This window comes from Ambystoma mexicanum, chromosome 3p, assembly GCF_040938575.1.
Source record: "Ambystoma mexicanum isolate Mex_15411 chromosome 3p, UKY_AmexF1_1, whole genome shotgun sequence".
NCBI classification, from domain to species: Eukaryota; Metazoa; Chordata; class Amphibia; order Caudata; family Ambystomatidae; genus Ambystoma; species Ambystoma mexicanum.
Genome location: NC_090925.1, coordinates 530,143,749 through 530,165,220, shown reverse-complemented (window position 1 = coordinate 530,165,220; position 21,472 = coordinate 530,143,749). Strand labels below are relative to the sequence as shown.

The following is a 21,472-nucleotide window of genomic DNA, read 5'->3' as shown; positions in this document are numbered from 1 at the left end:
TTGATCTTCTTTTGATGAGCTCCTAGAAGAAAATGCCAAAGATGAGTGCATCCTGATTGAACTCTCAATAAATAACCATTAATATGTGGTGTGCGCGTAGGACATTATTGGGGCGTCCCACCAAAAAGAGCTTCAGTAAACTGAAAATGTAAAATAATAAAGTCACATTATATGTAAGAGAATTAAAGGTAAACCCTCAGGGATTTGAAATCGGATCTCCTTGACTTTAACACATTTTCAGTACTGGGGGAAGTTTAAAATGATGCCAGTTCATGGGGATTGGGAGGTGTTAAGTTGAGTAAGAAAAGTCTCTGGGATTGATGGGGATCTAAATCACACCCATCTTGCTGAGAGTCAGGAGCCAGGTGTCCCCTCAAAATTAGGTCTTTTTCAAATTGTTATTCGATCTACAGAACTGCGTTCTTATGGAGGGGGCCCCTAGACTTTAACACAAATATTCCATGAAGTAGGAGACTCATCTCAAAATCAGAGGGGGTGGTTGTGGAAGTTGTGCACTCCATCCCACCAATGCATGTGCTCCATTGACAAGATGTTGCTTTGGTGGATATGTTGGAGCTGCACAGGTAAATACTCCCTGTTTGTACCCGTGTTCATTTTCATTTGGCCATCATGCTCCAAATGATTTTCATTCACATTGATCATGTTAGAAAACTGGGAGTTTTGATTTTTGCAATATAACATTTTTATGACTTAACATAACATATGACATCGCCTTTCCACCAACAGAGATCTCAAGTTCTCTGTGGTCACGTGTGAGAAGGCCACCCACTACTAGTTTTGCTTGGAGTTCTGGGACTTGTAGTTATTTATTTCAAATGGGACAGAAAAAGTACAACTCTCAGATTCCAAAGTGAAAAAAACATGATTGGCCGGCCTTCTCACGCATGGCCACTGGAAACTTGAGAGCTCTGCAATTATGATGCCTACCAGGGGTGTTCCTAGGTCTGGAAAAGACCCGGGGCTACGCTAATGTCAGAACTGTCTGGATTGGGGGCTAGCTAGCCTTTTGGTTGTAGCTCCTGTGATTCTATCCAGGGCTACAATCAAAAGGCCAGGGGCTATAGCCCCATTAGCCCCCCCTAGCAACGCCTCTGATGCCTACGTCTTTGTGTTGTGGGAGTGTAGGTCCTCCTCGGAAACACATTTCTGCATTCATGATAAAGGAGATAAAGGGGGGCTGTAACATTGGTATACAAATTGACAGGATGAAAAAAGAGAAATACAGGCTCTTTTTCAGATTATGACCAGAGAAGACCAATACAGTCTTCAGACCAACCTGTACATCCATTGTGGACAGAGAATGTTGCCCTTGAAATGCCACTTGAATGTATTCTCTAATGTGCACAAATGAGCTGCACTTGCATATTAGATCTCTTTAGCATATGGAGTCTTCAATCATAAAATAATGCAGCCAGAGCCTTTTCAGCAGACATACCCTGTTGGCAAAGCAAACACAAATAAAGGCCAGTAATATCATTGATGTTCCCAGCTCAGACCCAAACAGAGTCTCTGACTGGCCATTTGTTGTAAGTGATTCAACAACTTTGCATTGAACCAAGATACTTTCATGTGCCGATCAATGACCACAAGCAGAACAAAATCACACAGACTTTCCTGTTTTGTTGTGTGTACATCTAAAAAAAGCACATTGTTAGATAGAGTCGTTTGGAGTGATATCAAGTCCTGCCATGTCAGGTGTGAAATAATAAACTGGTTCTAGCTTTGAGGTGCACTTCACTTTGCATTCTGGTACATGAAGCCGAGCAGGGAAGGCCGTAAGGAAAGGCCTCCGGTGCTCTTTGCAGCTCTTCGCTGCTCGTCTGCCGTCTGCCCAATGCCCTTGCAGCACCTACAAGGTAAGAAGCACTACTCTAGCAAGCTTCTCTCTGAAACATGTCTCGCCTTAAGACTTCTCAGGTTGCGCACCCGTACTCAGGAAGCAGCCTTCAGCTTGCACCCCACCCCCACGAGCACCCGTAATACACGGCTATGCTCGCCTACTGCACAAACTTCTATATGTGCTGATAAGGCCAGATTCCAGCACACAACCTTGAACGCTGTATCCTCTAACGATATCACAATTACAGCAACCAACAAAGTACTTTACCCGCATCACAACTGTCATACCCACATTACAAATACAATTAATCCTGCGCCCACCACCACTCCTAGTGTGAAATCTGTGTTGTGCAAATCTTCTACCACCATTTTGAATTCTATTGTGCCAAATGCTATGCCACTTGTGTCCACCACCCATGAAAATGAGCCCCCCAGTGTAAAATCTGTGTTATGCAAATCTTCTACCACCATTTTGAATTCTATTGTGCCAAATGCTATGCCACTTGTGTCCACCACCCCTGAAAATGAACCGCTCAGTGTAAAACCTGTGATGGGCACCGCCCGCAACACGCTCGATGCACCTAGCCCCTCCATACCACCATCTCTCATCACGAGCTCCCCTACAGCCACTACTGAACCCCACCTGAAATGCGCCATGATTAACGCTAGATCCATCAATGCCCATGCCCTAGACATCCACGACCTCCTAACCTCCCAAGACCTAGATCTACTTATGATCTCAGTAACTTGGCTACATGAGGCCTCTGGCCCTGCACTCTCACTCGCCCTACCTCCTGGCTATTCCATCACTAAACGAGACCGCCTCTCCAAAGGTGGAGGTGTAGCAATTATCGCCAGAGACTACCTCTCTGTCAGAAAGGTAGAGAAATCCCTGAACAACAACAGCGACTATCTCCAAGTCAAAATAACCCTCTCCCCCCACTGCACAATTACTGTGCACAGCGTATACCGCCCAACAGGAGACTTTCAAGCCTCTCTCATCCACCTCCTCTCGGACAACCTCAAAAAACAGTCTAAAGCCATTCTCCTGGGGGATGTCAACCTAGGGCTCCGGGATAGTAAGGACGTAGCAGCAAAATCCCTCGACTCTGCCCTCAAGGCGCTAGGGTACAAGAACACCATACTTAGCCCAACTCACACCCAAGGCAGAACGCTGGACTGGATAGCACAGCACAACTGTCCACTCATCATCACTGGAAACACTCCTACCCCATGGTCTGACCACCACATTATCACCTTCAGCATCCTCACCGCTAGTTCCCCAGCTACCCCTTCACCCCAACCACTCCCTCCCTGCCTCGCCAGAAGCTCCCGCCAACTCACTAAGGAGAGATTATTGCCCTTCCTCCAAGGCCCAGCCTTCAGACCACCTTTCTCTTCAGACCCTGAAACACTCGCATCACCCTATGATACTGCCATCAAAGCAGCCATCAACACCATTGCCCCACTCAAACCTCGAAAATCCAAACCCACTGCACATTCCAATTCTTGGTTCACGCCGGACCTCCTCTCACTCCGCAACGAGAATAAAGCCACACTCACACAGTGGCAAAAGTCCCACTCCGAAAAAGATAAGATGATCTTCAAAGCCCTTTCCACCAAATACAAAAAGGCAATCACCCAAGCCAAAGCCAAATCCTTTGAATCCAGAATCTCAGAAGCCCAATCCAGTACTAAAGAAATATTCGCCATTTTCAGAGAACTCGAAACACCCACTTCCGCCCCCCAGAATTTCACCAAAGACAAGGACTGGTGTGACGAAATACAGAAGGCCATGCAATCCAAAATTAGCCTCCTCAAAAACAAAATACTAGCCACTAAACAAGCCCTACCGAACAAGCACATCCCAGTCCCACCGCCTGCCCCTGATGCCCCCTTACCCTTCTCCTTCAAACCCATTCAGGAAAAAGACGTCATCAACATAATGAGGAACATTAAACCCTCTAACTGCAAAGGTGATGCTTGCCCAGCCTCCATTATCAAAGACTGCGCAGAACTGCTAGATCCCTTCCTAACAGCCTTTGTAAATGCCTCCTTTACCACAGGGATAGTCCCTGCCTCCCTCAAGGAAGCCTGGGTCCGCCCTCTTCTAAAGAAGCCAACGCTCGATCCCACCTCCCCCAATAACTACAGACCCATCACCACTGTCCCTTTCCTCCTCAAAATATTGGACAAAGCAGCCTACCTGCAGGTTCAACACTTCATTGAAGAGAACAAACTCCTTGGTCTCCGCCAATCTGGCTTCCGCCCCAGACACGGAACAGAAACAGCCCTACTTGACTTGAAAAACCAGATGGACGATGCGAGAGACTTGGGCAAACCTGCACTTCTCCTACTCCTAGACCTCTCAGCGGCCTTCGACCTTGTGGATCATGGCGTCCTATGCCACCACCTCTCCACCACGGCCAAATTCTCCCCTGAAGCCACAGCGTGGATCACCTCCTTCTTACAAGACAGAACCAATGCAAGTATTCTCTGACTTAGCCGCCGCATCACCAACCATTATACTCTGTGGGGTGCCCCAAAGCTCCTGCCTCTCCCCCACGCTATACAACATTTTTACACGCCCCCTCTTCCCCATCCTCGACGCCATGGGCATCTCATACAACAACTACGCCGACGACACACAAATCCTCATCACTCTCACAGGTAACTACAACACTGACTCCCTGGCCCTCAACAACCTTTACAATACCATCCAAGCCTGGATGGCAGACAACGGTCTATGCCTCAACTCTGACGAGACGGAACTCCTCCTGGTAGGCTCTCCCGACACCCTAAAGAATCTAGATGCCCAATTCAGTCACTTCACCATTGATTCCATTAAAATTCCAGTCTCCGACTCTGTCAAAACCCTGGGAGTTTATCTGGATTCTAGCCTATCCATGGACAGACAAATCAATGCAATTACCTCTGCAGCGGCATATCATGCCAAACTTATCAATGCAGTCAGACCCTTTCTCTCCAAAGAGAACTGCACTAACATAGCCAGAGCCATCACCGGCTCTAGGCTAGACTACTGTAACGTACTCTTTCTAGGAACCTCTAAAAAAAACCTAGAGAGACTACAAGTAATACAGAACAACGCGCTCCGGGCAGCCCAAGGTATTGCAAAAAGAGAACACATCTCTGAGGCCAGAAAACTAGCCTACTGGCTCCCAATAAAAAAAAGGATATTATTCAAAGCCCTGACATTGACCCACAAGTGCATCCACCACACTGCACCTGCATACCTCTCACAAAGGGTACACCCTGTCTCCACCACCAGGCCAACCAGATCACCCTACACCAACATGCTCTCAGTGCCTCTAGTAAAAAAAGTAAAAGCGGGCGGATCCAGCTTCCCTTACCTTGCGCCCTCGCACTGGAATGCCCTACCACACACTATCCGTGGAGAGGCCTCCCTCACCACCTTCCGCAAAACGCTGACGACTACCCTGTTCACTTAAGGCTAGACATACTAGCACGATTACCCCATGTATATTGTACCATATGATCAAAAGCAATATCGGTAACAACAGTATGTCATCCTGCAACATTTACAATGTGTCAACAACCGCTATCTTACCTGTACCATGTAACTAAGTCATTGCAAGTAACAGCGCCTCAATGCCCCTGGGCTGCTTTTGCGCTATATAAATGTAAATAAATAAATAAATGTAGTTCTGGATTTATAATATGTACAGGGATATAAAATGTCATGCAATACCAAATCCAGGACATATATAACATGATTTTATAGATCTGTTTTGTCATGTATTTAAGAAACAGTAATGTGCATGAAGAAATGACGCTAGGTGAGAAAAGTGTATCATTCTTTTTAGAGCTCAAGTCGAGGGTACACGCGGGGGGACGGAGTCCACCCACTTTATTCCGAGGGTGGACTCAGTCCCCCCTGCTAAAATGAGAAACATTGAATGTCCTCTTTAAATTTATAAGCCAACCTAGGGGATCAAATCACAGTCGCCAGGTTTGCAGGCCGGACACTTCACCACTGCACTGTACAACCTGAAGAAAATTAACGAACAACTAAAGGTGAAATGTCGCATTTCATTACTGCAAGTCCCAGGGAAAACATTGGTATTTGTGCTTGGAGTTTAAAACATGCACACCTTTTTAATTTTTTCAAAAAGCACTTTTAGAAGAAAATATCATCTCTTGGTTTTGTGTGTGTGTTGATTTTATGAAAGGCAAATGCCATTCGTCCTGTGCAATTTGGGTTATTATGCAAAGCCAATTTAATTAAATGTGTTTATTTCTCCTTGATATGCTAATTTCTGCCGACGTCATATCCGATTGCATTTTTTGATGAGTCCCCCCACTTTAATTTTTAGGACTTGACCCCTGATTCTTTGCTACATTTGAACCGTTTGCAGACCTCTCGCATTTCATAATAATCCGTTACTCTGCATGCATGTTTATGGTTCCACGTCAGGAGAGACACCCTGCATATGCTTAAACGCTGCAACTCTTTCTTTTGATCTTTAGGCATGCAAATACAATACATACTATATAGTTTTGTAATATTGTCATGCATTATTTAAAATGCTGTGAAGCAACTGGTACTCGCTACGATGCAATGACGTTTTCTCATTTGGATGTGACATTTCCTTTTGGTGAGAGCCATTTTCACTGCAAATGAGGCGTCTGCTCCCAAAGCCCCCACACACCATTTAGCAACCTAATCTTTTAAAACAACAAATTGTATCACAAAGTAAAGCACCTTTCGGTGTTTGTAACATTTCAAAGTTTTCATCACATCACACACAAGCTGCATGTCCTTGTCAAAGAATGAATACAAGCAGGTACCCTTATTGCATAGTTGTGTCTGTTGTGTGTTTTGAAAGTACAGTCTTAAAACTCGTAGAAGTTTATTTTTTGGGCTCACGTTACCTTATGTTCTAGAACAATGGAAGTGGGCCCAGAGTTCAGTTGAGTCTTTTATCCAGTTAACAATATTGACTGGTGCAGAGAACCCTAATCTTTGGGTCCATGTAAAGGTAACACCCCAATAAAATACATATATCTTCTTTAGTTGGGGAAGAACCTCCCTAGGACTGCAAGTACCATGTTCAGGACCACGCTGGCAAGACATCTTTGCCACGCCACTGCATGCAGCGTTTCCCGAGGCAGAGTCCGACACTCTCAAACACCAACCGTTGTGGGTGAAGTGCTTGGTGGCGGAAAGAAGTATTTGACTCTATTCCTGTGTCTAAGTCTAGGCAATGGATTCAAGACATATTGGCCCTCTGCAGAACATATGACTGCTGGCATTGTACCTTTCTGATGAATTTTGGAAAGCTCTCATAAATGTTTATGTTGGGAGGAATTGCTATTGCCTACCTGGATGCTGGCTTTTAAAAACCTTCTAATGGCATGTGAAAATAATGTAGTATTTCCATTACAATTTAATTTAAGATAAAGCGCTGTTATTTTTGACTCCTTTTTATTTTTACATTATGAACATGGATGTTTTTCATTTGGTAACTGTGTTTGGGTTAACCATGATGGCAAAAGACATAATTGTATAACAACTTTAATGGGACAGGGTGGCATTATAATGAGTGTTGCCACTGATAGGCATGCATGACAATGCGTTGATATATAGCTCTAATTGTTATGGTGAAAGAGGAACTGGTGACTTGTAACAGTTTTTAGCACTGATTACCATGCATGCATCAATTTTACAATCAGGTACATATAATACTGTTGAATGTGTCTTTATATTAGGATATGGTGTATTTAAGGTTTCTTGTAAACCACAGCAACGCTAAATACATTAAAACATACAGAATATATGTGTAATTACTTCATAACCAAGGCTAGAGGTAAAAAATGCAACAGGAGGACGACACACTTACTTTATGAGTGTTCCTTATAGCACGTGCCACAATTATCCACCTGAGTAGTACTCATGTTACCAACCTCAGATAGATGAAAGACTGAGTTAACTCAACTACGATTAGATCTGACCCCACCCCCCTCCGCACCGACCAGAGTCTTTCAGCTTAATTAAGGGTCATTGTAATATAGCTGTATAGACCTGCAGCGAAGGCCGTACCAGGCATTATGGGCCCTGAAGACCCATTTAATTGCCAGAGCGAAACGAGGGCCTTTAACGAGGTATGAGGGGAAAGGGAACAGGGAAACTGCTTAGAAAGAGCAACACATGTCAGAGCATAGTTTATAGCGCACAAGGACATGGGAGGATGGGAGTGATCCTTGAAGCACGGCAGCATGTTTTGGGAGCTAGGCAGAGCTGAACTTTCCTTAATGGCTGAGCAGCAGAACACACAATGTTGATGTGGACAGTCTAATGCCAGGAAGCTGCAGGAGATGGTTAGTCATGTCCATCGGGGATCAGGAAGGGACAGGTTTTTAAAGTTTGTTGGATCTTTGAAAAGATGACTTCTCTTCTCAAGTGAGGAGGGTGTTTCAGAGGTCTGATCCTGTGTGTGAAATGATTGACCAGAAATGTTGCATCTGAATACACAGCAAGGCCAATGACGCAATCTCAGATTGCTGGATGGTTTTTAGGTGTGTAAGATACTGACGAGAAACACCGGGGTCTGGTTGTGGAGAGAATTTGACACAAGATGTGAACTGGGCAGGAAATAACCAAGATTAGGATGAGAGAAATTAGAATAAGGCCAGCTTTAAAAGAATGGAAAGGGGTAAGATGGAGAGAAAGGGGAGAATTGGGATCGGAAAGAGTATTACTGATTATGAAAATATATAAGTAGTGCGTTGCAGGACAATTATGCCTTTGCAACAGGACAGCCATGGGACTGGGCAACATAGTTAAATTGGCCTTGAGGCAAAGTATAAAAACTGATTAAATGGCCATTAACAGAAGCGTGTTTATCATTAGGAGAAACGCACTCTTTTTTGTGTAATCAGACAAGGAACGTTTGTCAACCTCCATTTTAATGGGGGCTAATTAATTTAGAGAAGCTGCCCAATGTCTGTCACCACAAATTGTTGCTCTCTGTCTCTCATAATTTCTGCTAGCAGGAGGATTTAGTGGTTCTATTTTTTTTTTGTTTAATCAATTTCATTTTACTCTCCATCCATCTGGTTCCATATCAAAACATAAAAGGAGAAAAGAGGCAGCACAGTAAATAAATATGTACTTGCTACTGAAAGACTCGAAAGCATTAACACAGCCTAGAGGTTAAAGATTAGCAGACGTTAATCTCCATTCTGCATTTACTGAACTATGGGAAATGCACCCTGTATATCCTGGGAATTAATCCAAGCTCTGAAGGCTAGCATCTCCAATTCCCGAATAATAACAGAGCAAGACAATGGATGGCGTTGCTCAGGATGAGTGGTAAGGAGGTGTTGGTCAAATGAGTAGGTATAAAGCAGAAGGGTAACATTGATGCTATTCCATAAATGATGAGTTATGGAGGGTTACATCTTGAGGGCGATGTCAAAACCTCAGCGTTGTTTACTGATTTACTTTAAAAAATCCTCTAAGCCTGCCCAGATCTGCTTGAAACTTGGATGATATCATCACCACTTCTTTAGTATGTGTGATCTACAGACAACGCATCACCATTTATCATAGGCAAACCCGCTAAGGTATGTCCAACTTGAAAGTAAGAAATCTAAAATGTATAGAGAGCAAAAGTCTGAACAATCTATCACCGGTGGATGAAAATATTTGCCGGTGTTACTTTTCTGATCCTAGGTGTCAGGAGCGCATCTTCTGCCAGCACTTTATACCTAAAGGTACACCAGCTTCTTCCTCCTAATCCTCCCCGACCATCAATATAGATCCATCCTCCCAACCCCCCTTCTCTTTTCTATACGTCAGATGCTGAAAAACTAGGCGTGAATATGCACACCCAATCCTTAATTGGGTGTGTGGGGTGGCTGCTACCCTGCTCATTCGTTCATGGGCGCTCACACCCAGCAAACCCAGCAACCAGTGTTACTTTGACAATTCCACACCCTCAAGCCCAAATACATGTTTACAGTCCATTGAAGTTCTCACTCCTGACCCCGCCAGTAGTTGATCAACTAAGGACATCAGCCCTTTTCCAGGATGTCCACTTGAGAATCCTAAAGCCAAAACGCACATCAAGTGTATGCCATAGTATTTGTTTCACTCCCCCAGCCCGTGCCCTAAGTAAATCCACTTTTCTCTCTGTATGTTTCCTAGCAAATTTCATGGCCCTATGTCCAGCATCGCTTCCCATGTGAACATAGAATGCTCACGTTTGCCTTTAACATGTTCCACCAGACCCTTCTCCAATCTGATCCATGCTGGAGTATCCCTTACCCCTGGCCCAGAAACCAGATCTGTTGTTGTTTTAATACAAACGATATGTGGCATTTCAGAAACATCTGATAGCACACTCCACACATCAGTTTAACCATATGTCATCAGTGTAACCAATTCTTTAGGCAAAACGCATTTAGCCCCCTACGAAGCTTGATCATCTCGAAACTCCTCAAACCACGTTTCAAGGGAAACTGAAAGAGGACGTCTCCTATCTGGGCCTCTCATTAGCTCAGAAAATAGAGACTGCACCTTTGCACTGACTCGAATGTCAAGTTCCATTCAAGCCAATCAAGCCATGTTCAGCTTCCAATGAAGCTGGAATCTTTGCAACTACCAAGACATCACATAGTAGACTGGTGCTGGCGGAAGCCACCTGCCATCCAAAATCTTATCTCGATAAAGAGTTTAAAATCCATATTTATTTGTAAGATGGGTCTTAGCATTGTTTAACTGATTTTGAACAAAAATGTATAGCATATTGTCATGAAGATGACGGTCTTTCTGTGCTGAGGGGCTTTGGTGACGGTGAGTAGGGCAACCTTCTCTTAAACAGTTAAGGGAAGCTGCTCCCTCATGAGAGATGCAGCACCACTGCACACCCCACTGATGACATCCCAGAAGGCAGAACCCATTTCCGGGGTTGCTGGTGGTACTCTTGTTCAGAGGAGAAATGTCTAGCATTTCTGTGGTGGGCTGACGGGCTGCCCTTGTGGGTCGGACTATATGCAAATGGGTATTTCTTCTCTGGTGCAGAACATTGAGCTAAGACGTGGTCATAGACCTCCAGAGCGGGAACCATCCCACGTAGCGGTCCCACATTCTTGAGCATAGTACAGATGAATCACTTTCACCTGCATCTTTCCTGCTAAACAGGTTGTACATCACTTTTGTGGTCATCACGAGTTAGGCGGTATCCCAGTGGTAAATGTGCCAGGATACTGCCCAACGCTAATAGTATTACGCAATTTGCGCCAGATCCTGAGTTGCGGTAAGACGGTAACTCCCCATTCCCATTGGGGTTTCTTGGCACTATTAGCAAAAGCCCAATGAGTGCCAAGCTAATAGTGCCGCCAATGGGGGAAAGGGGAGCAAACCTCCAGCAAAATGCTCAAGATTGGGCAGAACAGTAATAGCGTTACTGCTGCATTTTTACTGCTCCGCCCAACTCGTGAAAGAGCCCTTTGCCCAGTGGTCGAAGTGTACGAAAAGAAGTAGTGGAACTATGTTCCCTGCTGGCCTGCCCCCATTCCCCACAAACCTCATCACAACGCCCCCTCCCACACACAATACAAACCCTCAAACACTTGCACCTGCTGTTTATGGGAACGTTCAGTGCAGAACACTAAAAGTGCAGAACACTGAAAGTGCACGTTTCAACTTCTTCCTATACATTCATTTTAAAACGAAACCATTCCAGAGCGGTTTCTTTTTAAAATAAAAGTATAGGAGCTGTAAAACGTAATTTAAAAAAGTAGAGGAGCTCCCGCTCACTTCGACCAGTGCCTTTGCACCATCCAAACTTGTTTTTAACTCATGCGTGATGGCTTTGATAAGGTTTATCTTTTCTGGGACAAAAATCTGCTGCAAAAATGCCTAGATTGAAAGAATCGCCTTTCCTTTGAGTGGAGGTTTTTAGAAGCTGTCTGTCTGTCTATCTATCTGTCTATCTGTCTATATCTTATATAGTGCCGTTTTCGCCATAATGCATCATGACTCTCTCACGAGTTGAGCGAAGTGGTAAAAATGTGGCGGTAACAATATTACCACTCCATCCAATCTCGAGTTCGGCAAAAAGTGAAGGTTCATCTGCAGCTTCTTGCTGGAGGTAAAAACCTCACCTTTCTGCACTATTAGCGTGACTCTAATTGCACTGGCACTAGTAACACCAAGAAACTCCCATTGGGTCCAAAGGGAACGGGGAAGTACTGCCTTACTGCAACTCGGGATCTGGCGCAAATTGCGCTTGACCGAGTTCGGTAACACTAATAGCATGGGTGATAGCCCGTTGCATTTACCGCCAGGATACTACCCAATTCGTGATGCACCCCCCCCCCCCATGGCGCTAAAAGAAAGAACTAGCAGTAAGGCCAGAAAATAAATTAAACAAACAGATTTTGAATTCATTGAAGTCTTGAACGGCCCCAAGTGTGGGTGAAAGCAGATTCCAAATCTTCAGACTGGTCACAGAGAAGGCACGGCCACCATAGTGTTCAAGACGATAGCGATTGACAGTAAGCAAGTGTCATGAGGAAGAACACAATATGCATCCAGGAAGGTAGAGAAAAATGTTCTTTTGTAAGGCTAGGCGGCCCTTCTGATAAAGTGCACAATGTATTATGCACAATGATTTGAAATGGATGCGAGCTGTGAAGATCACAACGAGCCAGAGAAACAGACTGCCCTTAGGAAATACCTTTGGCCAGACCTACAGCAGCATTCTGCAGTACCTGAAAATGATTAACAAGGTGGGAACGTTGAGCTAACACTGTGGCGTTACAGTAGTCAAGGCTGCCATTTATTGTGGCAGCAATAATTGGAGAAAGAAAGGTTGCATGAATAAAAGGGATTACTTCCTTCAGCTGCTTCAACTTGAAGAAACCGACTCTATAGATAGCACCAATCTGGATGTCGGGAAAGAGTATCTGAGATCTTGATGCCAAGATTCTTTACTGACTTGACTGGAATAGGCAGCAGGCCCAGCGTGGTCGGAGGAGACTGAGGGGGAGCCCCATTAGGACTTCTGTGCTCTCTTAGTTAAGTTTCAGCCATTTTTGGCCATTCCAATCACCCACAGTTTTAAGACAGGACCTGAGGCGAGCAGCTGTTCCCTTGACGTCAAGGTCGAGCTAAACAGTAGCTGAGTATAATCAGCATAAGAATAGAAATGGAAGCCGCAGGGGTGAATAAGGCCAGCAAGCGGCCGAATATAGATGTTAAAAAACAACCGGGAGAGCACAGAGCCCTGGGGTACTTACTCCACACAACGCAGTGATTGGGGAGGATTTAAATGGGTAGAGGGAAACAGATTGAAAACAGGAAGACAAAACCATCCCTGAACCAGTCAAATACCGGCCCAGAATTCCTGGCTTCCTTCAACCTGTCCAAAAGAGTAGCATGGTCAGTAGTGTCAAAAGCAGCAGAGAGGTCCATTAGAATTAGGTCTGCTACATCGCCCTGATCACAAATAAGAGTAAGGTGATTAATCACGGACACCAAGATGGATTCTGTTCCCAAAAGTGGATGAAATCCAAGTTGGAAAGGATCAAGTGTGTTTGAGACTTCAAGAAAGTACTTTAGCTGAGGTGTGACCACAGCCTCAAGTAGCTACAAAAAAAGGAAAGCAAAGAAATATGTCGATAGTTAGAGAAAATCTAAGCATCCAGTGTAGGTTTCTTTACAAGTGGTATAACCAGAGCAGGTTTTAGCGAATCAGGAATCTGACCCGAAATAAGTGATGAATTGATTGCCTCATCAATAGAGCTAGCTAACTTTCAGCAAACGGAGAGGGATAGTATCTAAGTGGGAAGCAGACTTAAAACGTGAAATAGCACCCACAACCTCAGAACGATCAATGAGCTGGAATGAGTTACAAAGAGATAACTCTCTTGCATGGGGATGAGAAGTGGGAAATAGATGAAGCAGTAGACCAAATAGAGCAAGAGATATTCTATCTAACAGTCTCTATTTTGTGGTCGAAGAATTGGGCAAATTGTCACACAGAATCTTGGAAGTCTGAACCAAGGAGCGCAATCTAGCAGAAAGTAGATCCTTCACTGTCTGAAATAACTGCTTAGGAGTGTTTACTGCAGCTTGGATAGTTTCTGCATAATAATGGGGCTTAGACACTTTTAATGCTTGATGATAGTCAGACTGTTGACTTTTGAAAAGCACTTTTAATCGAGGTTCATAATTTGCACGCCATTTGTGTTCACATTGCCGTAATTTAGAGCGAAGAATGTAAAGATCGGTTGTAGGTCAAATGGTCGCCCCTAACCCCCCTTTTCTTTATTAAAAATATTTTTTAACCAACCAAAACTAAAAAAAATATATATAAATAAATAAATTCGACCTTTTTTTTCCCAACCATTTTACTTCCATCAAATGGTCATTCGATCTTTTATTTTCGACCATTTGACCGGACACCGTAAAGATCAGGTGTAAACCATGGGGCTGAAGGGTGGGGAGATTTTCACACCAATTTCAAGGGTGCCGTAGTATCCACAGCTTCCGAAAGAAATGCAAAGATAAGCCGAGCTTGAGGCAAGGATGAAGGGCCTGAAAATGACCAATGATCGTTTGAGGAAATCTGATCGGCTAAAGTGGAAGGCTCAACCGATTTCCAGTTTCCCTTTAATGATTTAGGTTGAAGGAACAACATTCGAGTAGAAGGTAGCAATATTTCAAAAGGTATTGCATAATGATCAGACCAATTGACTTCTAGGATGGGCCGAGGGTATACACCAAATTGTTCTTTTACAATTGTTCGAATGAACAATTGACCGATTTTAAAGGTCACAATTGACCTTTTCACAATTCACCATATATATATATATATATATATATATATATATATATATATTTATATATATATATATATATATATATATATATATATATCGCTTTGGATATATATATATATATTTATATATAGTTATATATATATATATATATATATATATATGGGTTTGGGGGGATTTTGGGTTGGGTGGGGGGCTGCGGGGGGTTTCCCCCCGCATATATGTTACAATTGACCATCACAATTCGGTCAATTGTGAAAAGGTCAATTGTAATTCGAACAGTTGTAAAATGAACAATTCATATACAACCGGGCCAAGTAAGTCCTAACTGAGGGTGGGGGGCAGAAATAAGATCTAGAATTTGCCCTTTAATGTGACTTGGGCCAACAAGAAGCTGATGTAGAAGTAGAGCTTGCATATCATCTAAGAAAGGAGACACAGACCTCAAAGACCTCTGTCCTACTATATCCTGTGCTTTGTCCACACGTTGCCCACAAGTGACTGACATGCTACATCGGAGTGGCGCGGTCTATGGTCTATGTTTAATGGAGAGTGAGTCACTTTGGTACGTTCCAAAGCATCGGCGCTTTAAGCAGCTTGATAGGCCTTCACTAACCACCAAAGTCTTTACATACGCTGGATTAAGTAAAACATATCACTCCCCAGCAAGTGCCAATCAAACTTATTTAGGGCATTGTACGGAGGTCAGAAACCTGCAGGGTTGCGGCCACGTTTTTTAATATTTTTGAGGACTGTTGCAGTCCCTGTTAGAAATAGTATTCGGTTTTTAACTGGAATTTGGTGGCTCTTTTAAAAAATACTTTACAACCGTTTTGGGGGCCCCTCGTCTGCTAGAGGATATTAAAATATTTTATAAATATTTTTTACATTTTTGCCTGGTCCCGATGAAACAAAAAACACGACTATTACTATCGGTCTTGGGGCTTGCTTGAAACATGTTTATTCCCAGGACATTTCATTGAAGGTTTTGGTGGAAAGCCCCTATCTATGGACATGCAAGACCTGAAGCAAAGGAACTCCAGAGAACCCCTTAAAGATCATTATGAAGTAGCGGGGGCACTTTGAGCCCTTAACGGAGCATGCTGCAGGGGTGTTGCTAGGTTTGGAAAAGATCCGGGGCTAAGCTAATGTTGGGACAAGCTACCCTTTTGGTTGCAGTCCCTGAGCTTTTATCCGGGGCTACAACCAAAAGACCCGGGGCTATAAACCCCTCAGTCCCCCCTCCCCCCAACAACGCCTCTGGCATGCTGTACTTTGTCTATTTGAAACCGCATTTACCTACAAAGAAACTGTGTGTGTGTGAGGGGTGCCTCAGGGTTGTATTTTTTGCCAGCCCAGAAAACATACAGTTCAGAAGTGACATTTCACTTATTTACACATTATTCACTGAGAGATAATTTCAGATTCACGTATTAAAGAGGAGTTTCCAAATGGTGAGTAGAACTTTGGGGCGTCCATTTTCAAATTGTGAACTGTAGATGCCTCATCGGGGAAGCTTACATTTAATTTACCTTAATGATCTGGGCCAAGACATATGAGACAAGCTTTGGCAATGGCAATAGTTTCGGCGTTCATTGCATTTTGCATTTATGGGTACCAGGGTTCAAGGAGGAGAGTGCAACGTTTCAAAGGAGGATTCTATAGCGGGTGCAGGTGTGCAATGGAATGAGAAGTGGAATAGTGCAACGAGGAACCAATTGATAGAGAGTGCCGATGATGAGCAAGAGGAAATATGAGCGAGAAAGATAGAGAGAGAGGGTTTGAAATAAAGTGAGAGTGTGAGAAGGATGAGAGGAGATATTTATTTTATTTTTTGTGCATTTGTAACACACTAATACATCAAGTAAATTGTGTTTCAAAGCGCCAAAGGGAGAGGCGGTACGGTGGTTGGGGAATAAAGAGGGTGGGGTAGGGTTTGGTGGGTAGGTGAATAAAGGGTGTAGAGTGCATGGTGGGGTAAAAATATAGGGGGTAGGGTTTCAGTAGAGAAAGAGGAAGAGGATAGGGTGAGTAGGTGGGGGTAGAGAGGTTGAGGGTGGGGTGGGTGGGGTAAAAAAAGATGTGTGCTTGGTGGGGCTAGAGAGAGGGGTAGGGTGCATGGTGGGGTAAAGATATTGGGGTAGGGTTGAGTAGAGAAAGAGGCTAGGGTGATTAGGTGGGCATAGAGAGGTTGAGGTAGGGTGTGTTAGAGGTGGTATGGTGCATGGTGAGGGTAACGAGATGGGCTAGGGATGAGTAGAGAGAGAGGGGGTGGGTGGGAATAGCGATGTGGTGGGGTGGGTGGATGGGGTAGAGAGAGGGTGATAGGGGTAGCAAGAGTGGGGGCTAAGGTGAGTTGGTAGTGGTAGGGAGAGTTGGTTGGTTGGGGGTAGAGAGAGTTGGAAGACTCAGTTGATGGGAGTAGAGAGAGTTGGTAGGTTGGGTGGGTGGGGGTAGAGAGAGTTGGTAAGGTGGGTGGGAGTAGGGAGAGTTGGGTATAAGGTGGGTGAGGATAAAGAGTTGGGCTTTTAGGGAGATTTTTAGGGGGTGAGGGTAGAGATAGTGGGCTGGGTGGGGTAGAGATAGTGGGGGTAGGGCTGGTGAGTGGGGTAGGTGGGGTAGAGAGTGGGGGTTGAGTGGATGAGGGTAGAGTCATGATGGGGGGGCTAGAATGATTGGTGTAGGGTGGTGGGTAGGGGTAGAGAGAGAGTGGGGGTAGGTAGAGAGTGGGAATAGGGTGGGTTGGGTCGAGAGATTGGGGATGGAGTGGGTTGGTTTCTGAGGTAGAGAGAGTGCACTTGGTGATTTTGTTTGCGCTAAACAAATGTGTATTGATAGAGAGATAGAGTGCAGATAGGGTGGGTGGGGGTAGAGGGAGTGAGGAATATGGTGGGTGTTGCAGAGGGAGTGAGAGATTGGGTGGGGGTAGAGGGAGTGAGGGAAGGGTGGGTTGGGGTAGAGGGAGTGAGGGATAGGGTCAGTGGGGTAGAGGGAGTGGGATAGGATGGGTGGGGTAGAGGGAGTGGGGATAGGGTAGGTGGGATAGGAGGAGTGAGGAATAGGTAGGTGGGGGTATAGGGAGTAAGGGATAGGGTGGGTGGGGGTAGAGGTAGTGAGCGTAGGGTGGTTGGAGGTAAAGGGTGTGAGGGTAGAAGTAGATGATTGTCTCGGGAGGATAGCTCAGTGGCAACGTGCTCGCCTTGGAAGCAAGACGACACGGAGCAACACAGTTTTGATCCCCGGGTCCGTGCTTAGAAACCTCTGGGTATTAAGCGTGTTATAAATAATCTATCATAGATCATATCATGAAGAGTAGGTGGGAGAGAGTGAGGGTGGGTGGGGATAGAGAGTGGGGGTAATGTGTGTGGGTGGTGGTAGAGAGAGGTGTTAGTGTGAGGTGGAAGGGTGGGGGCAGCAAGAGTGGGGGTAGGATGGATAGGGGTAGAGAGAGTGGGGGTTTAATGGGTGGGGGTAAATTGTGGCAGTTGGGTGGGGTAGTGAGAGTGGGGATATGGTGGTAGGGGGTAGAGAGTGTGGGGTAGGGTGGGTGGGGTTAGAGGGTATTGGGGTAGGGTGGGTGGGGGTAGAGAGAGTGGGGGTAGAGTGGTTGGGGTTAGAGAGAGAGAGTAGGGGTAGTTTGGGTGGGGGTAAAGAGAGTGGGGTAGATCGAGTGGGGGTAGGGTAGGTGGTGGGTAGAGAATGTGGGGGTAGGGTGTGTGACTGGGTAGAGAGGGTGGGGATAGGATGGGTAGGTGGGGGAAGAGAGTAGGGTAGAGTGTGGGGTATACAAAGAGAGTAGGGTATACAAAGAGAGTGGGGGTGACTGGGATTAGAGAGAGTGGGGGTTGGTGGGAGTAGAGTGGGGCTAGAGAGAGTGGGGTTAGGGTGGGTGGAGAGACTGCAAGTACAGAGAGTGGGGGTACATTGGTTGGGGGTATGAGTGGGGGTATGCTAGGGTGGCTTAGTGGGGGTAGAGTGTGGGGGTAGGTGGGGTCATTGGGGGTAGGTTGGATGGGTGCGGTTAGAGTGGGTGTAGGGTGGTTGGGGGCAGAGACAGTGTTGGTAGGGTGGGTAATGGTAGTGACAATGGGGGTAGGGTGGGTGGGGACAGAGAGTGGGGGTAGGGTGCATCGCTCTCAACTCACATGCTTGTAAAGGGCTGACTCACCCGCCAAGCCTCCTGCATGCCCATTCATTCCAATGGGCGTCTCACCCACCAAAAAAGAAATCGGGTGATTTAACCCGCCTTTGCCACACAAATGGTTGAGAGCTATGAGGGTGGGTGGAGTTTGCTAGAAAGAATGGGAGTACACAGAGTGGGGTAGGATTCGTGTGGGAAGGGTTGATAAAGAGAGTGGTGTAGGGTGGGTGGGTGTCGAGTTAATGGGGGTTGAGAGGGTGGGGTAGAGAGAGTGAGGCTAGGGTGGGTGGGTGGCTTTAGAGATACTGGGGCTGGTGTGAGTGGGTGTGGGTAGAGAGTGGTTTTCAGTGGTCGAAGTGCGCAGGAGCTGCGCTCCTTTACTTTTTTTCGGGAAGTTACTCTGTTCCTATACTTTTATTTGAAAAAGAAACTGCTCCGAAACGGATTCTTTTTTAAAATAAAAGTACAGGAAGAAGTCGGAGCCTGCTGCTCTACAGTGTACCGTGAAGAGTTGTGGAGGCGCCTGCGCATTTAGCAGATGGTCTGTTTTTTCTGCACGTACGGCGTGCCCTCAGTGCGTATATGCGGCCCCATGGGGCACAGGCACCTCGCTTCTCATTACACCAGCTTTGACTGAGTCTTCTCGTACACCCTGAGGAGTGGAAAACAAGATGAAAAGCACTCCGCAGACACATAGGTCGGTCAAACAGGCAAGTTCTCCCAGCTGGTCGCTGCTCGGTGATCATGTTACATGGTAAGCTTTCATTAGACTTTTACGCGACACATCTGGGGGATTCGTTAAGGAGGGAGCCTCCCCCTCCTATTTCCAGGCCCTTTCTCACAATGCAATTCATTCCTGAAGTATCATTGACTCTACCTGCACAGTGATACCCATCCACTGTTATAAACATGTAAACATATGCATGCATACAAATGTATCTTTGCACACAGCAAAACGCAACGCTTGTCCTTAAAATGTAAAGTATTTTATTTTCTGCACAGTGAAAGCCTTTTCAGCGAAAGTGCATCTGTGTTGCAAGGGATCACTGCACGCTGCATACTATGATGTGGCATTCATAACGCACCTATACACAAGTGTTTCAAGGTGGGACAAGGCAAGGGAGGGGAAACAGAGGGAAGACAGACAACCATCCTACTAGGCCAGGTGTCATTCAGATCGTGCACGTGCATGGGAAGGTGGAAGGGGAGGGGACAGTGCAGTACATGGGATAAGATTAAATAACAAGTAGACGTACGGCCAGCCGGTGGCAAGGGTAAGTGCAGACAACATGTGTCAAGTGCTGGTAGTGGGGCTGTAGGGATACAGAAACAGTCCCCAAGTATGGGAGTTGCCAGGAATGTAGTGCAGGGGTGCGACTGGCTGGGGGGGGACCTGGGCCCGAGACCAGAGGGTGGCCAGGTAACCAGTGCAGTTTAGGTTTCAGCCAGGAAGTCAGCAGGGGAGAGGAGGAGAAAAAGCAGAAGCAAAGAGAAAGGTTTTGAGGTGCTTCCGAAACCGGAGATGGTTCTCCTGAAGTTTCAGGGAGGCAGGGAGAGGGAGGCCCCAGCCGAAGAAGGAGATCTACCACCAACTTGTTGCTTGGAGAAATGACTGACCCTGATGGAGTTGGAGGCGGATGAGCGTAGAGCTGGAGATAGAAGATATTCAGGAAGAGAGAATTGGAGGTATTGAGGCCCGAGGCCCCAGAAGGCCTTGTGGACAATGCAGAGGGATTTGAACTTAATCCTCGCAGCCACAGGAAGCCAGTGCAGAGATTTCAGTCCTGGAGAGATACGATACCCGGGCTTGAGGCCAAGGACAAGTCTTGCAGTCCTGTTCTGGATGAGTTGCAGAGGGCGGAGAGTAGAAGCAGGCAGATTTAGAAAGAGGCTGTTGCAATAGTCAAGCCTAGAGAGAATCAGAGCTCTGGAGACGGTGAGCTTCTGGGGGAAGGCTAGGAAAGGGAGAATACATCTGAGGAGGTGCAGCTTGTATTGTAACTTCTTAGAGATGTCAGAGATGTGAGGAGAGAAGGAGAATGTGGAGTCAAAGATGACCCCGAGGCGTTTAGCCTCACAGGTGGGAGCAGGAAGGGGGCCAAGAGAGGCCGGCCAGAGTGACAGGAAAGGAGGGAGCCGGTGTGACAATGACACAAGTGTTTCAAGGCACGACGAGGCAAGGGAGGGGGAACAGAGGGAAGACAGACAGCGATCCTACTAGGCCAGGTGTCATTAAGATCCCGCAAGTGCATGGGAAAGGGGAAGCGGGAGAGTGCAGGGGGAAGGGGAGGGGACAGTGCAGTACATGGGATAAGATTAAATAACAAGTAGAAGTACAGCCAGCCGGTGGCAAGGGTAAGTGCAGACAACATGTGTCAAGTGCTGGTAGTGGGACTGTAGGGATACAGAAACAGTCCTCAAGTGTGGGGGTTGCCAGGAAGGCAGTGCAGGTGTGCGACTGGTGGGGGCGGAACCTGGCCTGAGATCAGAGGGTGGCCAGGTAACCAGTGCAGTTTAGGTTTCAGCCAGGAAGTCAGCAGTCAGCAGGGGAGAGGAGGAGAAAAAGCAGAAGCAAAAAGAAAGGTTTTGAGGTGCTTCTGGAACCGGAGATGGTTCTCCTCAAGTTTCAGGGCGGCAGGG

At 45.9% G+C, this 21,472-nt stretch overlaps 1 protein-coding gene across 3 annotated transcripts in view; it reads left to right on the top strand.

Moving 5' to 3' along the window:
• Positions 1 to 21,472, top strand: part of LOC138580590 (protein-glutamine gamma-glutamyltransferase E-like) — a 551,664-nt gene that overhangs the window by 212,813 nt on the left and 317,379 nt on the right. Inside the window, exon 1 of one of the 3 annotated variants that reach the window (XM_069651250.1) lies at positions 19,499 to 19,586. The exons of the other annotated variants lie outside the window; for them this stretch is intronic. Within the exon in view, the coding sequence (XP_069507351.1) occupies positions 19,577 to 19,586 (10 nt within the window). The 5' untranslated portion in view covers positions 19,499 to 19,576. Of the gene's footprint in view, positions 1 to 19,498; positions 19,587 to 21,472 lie in introns of those variants that run through there. 3 annotated transcript variants of the gene reach the window in all.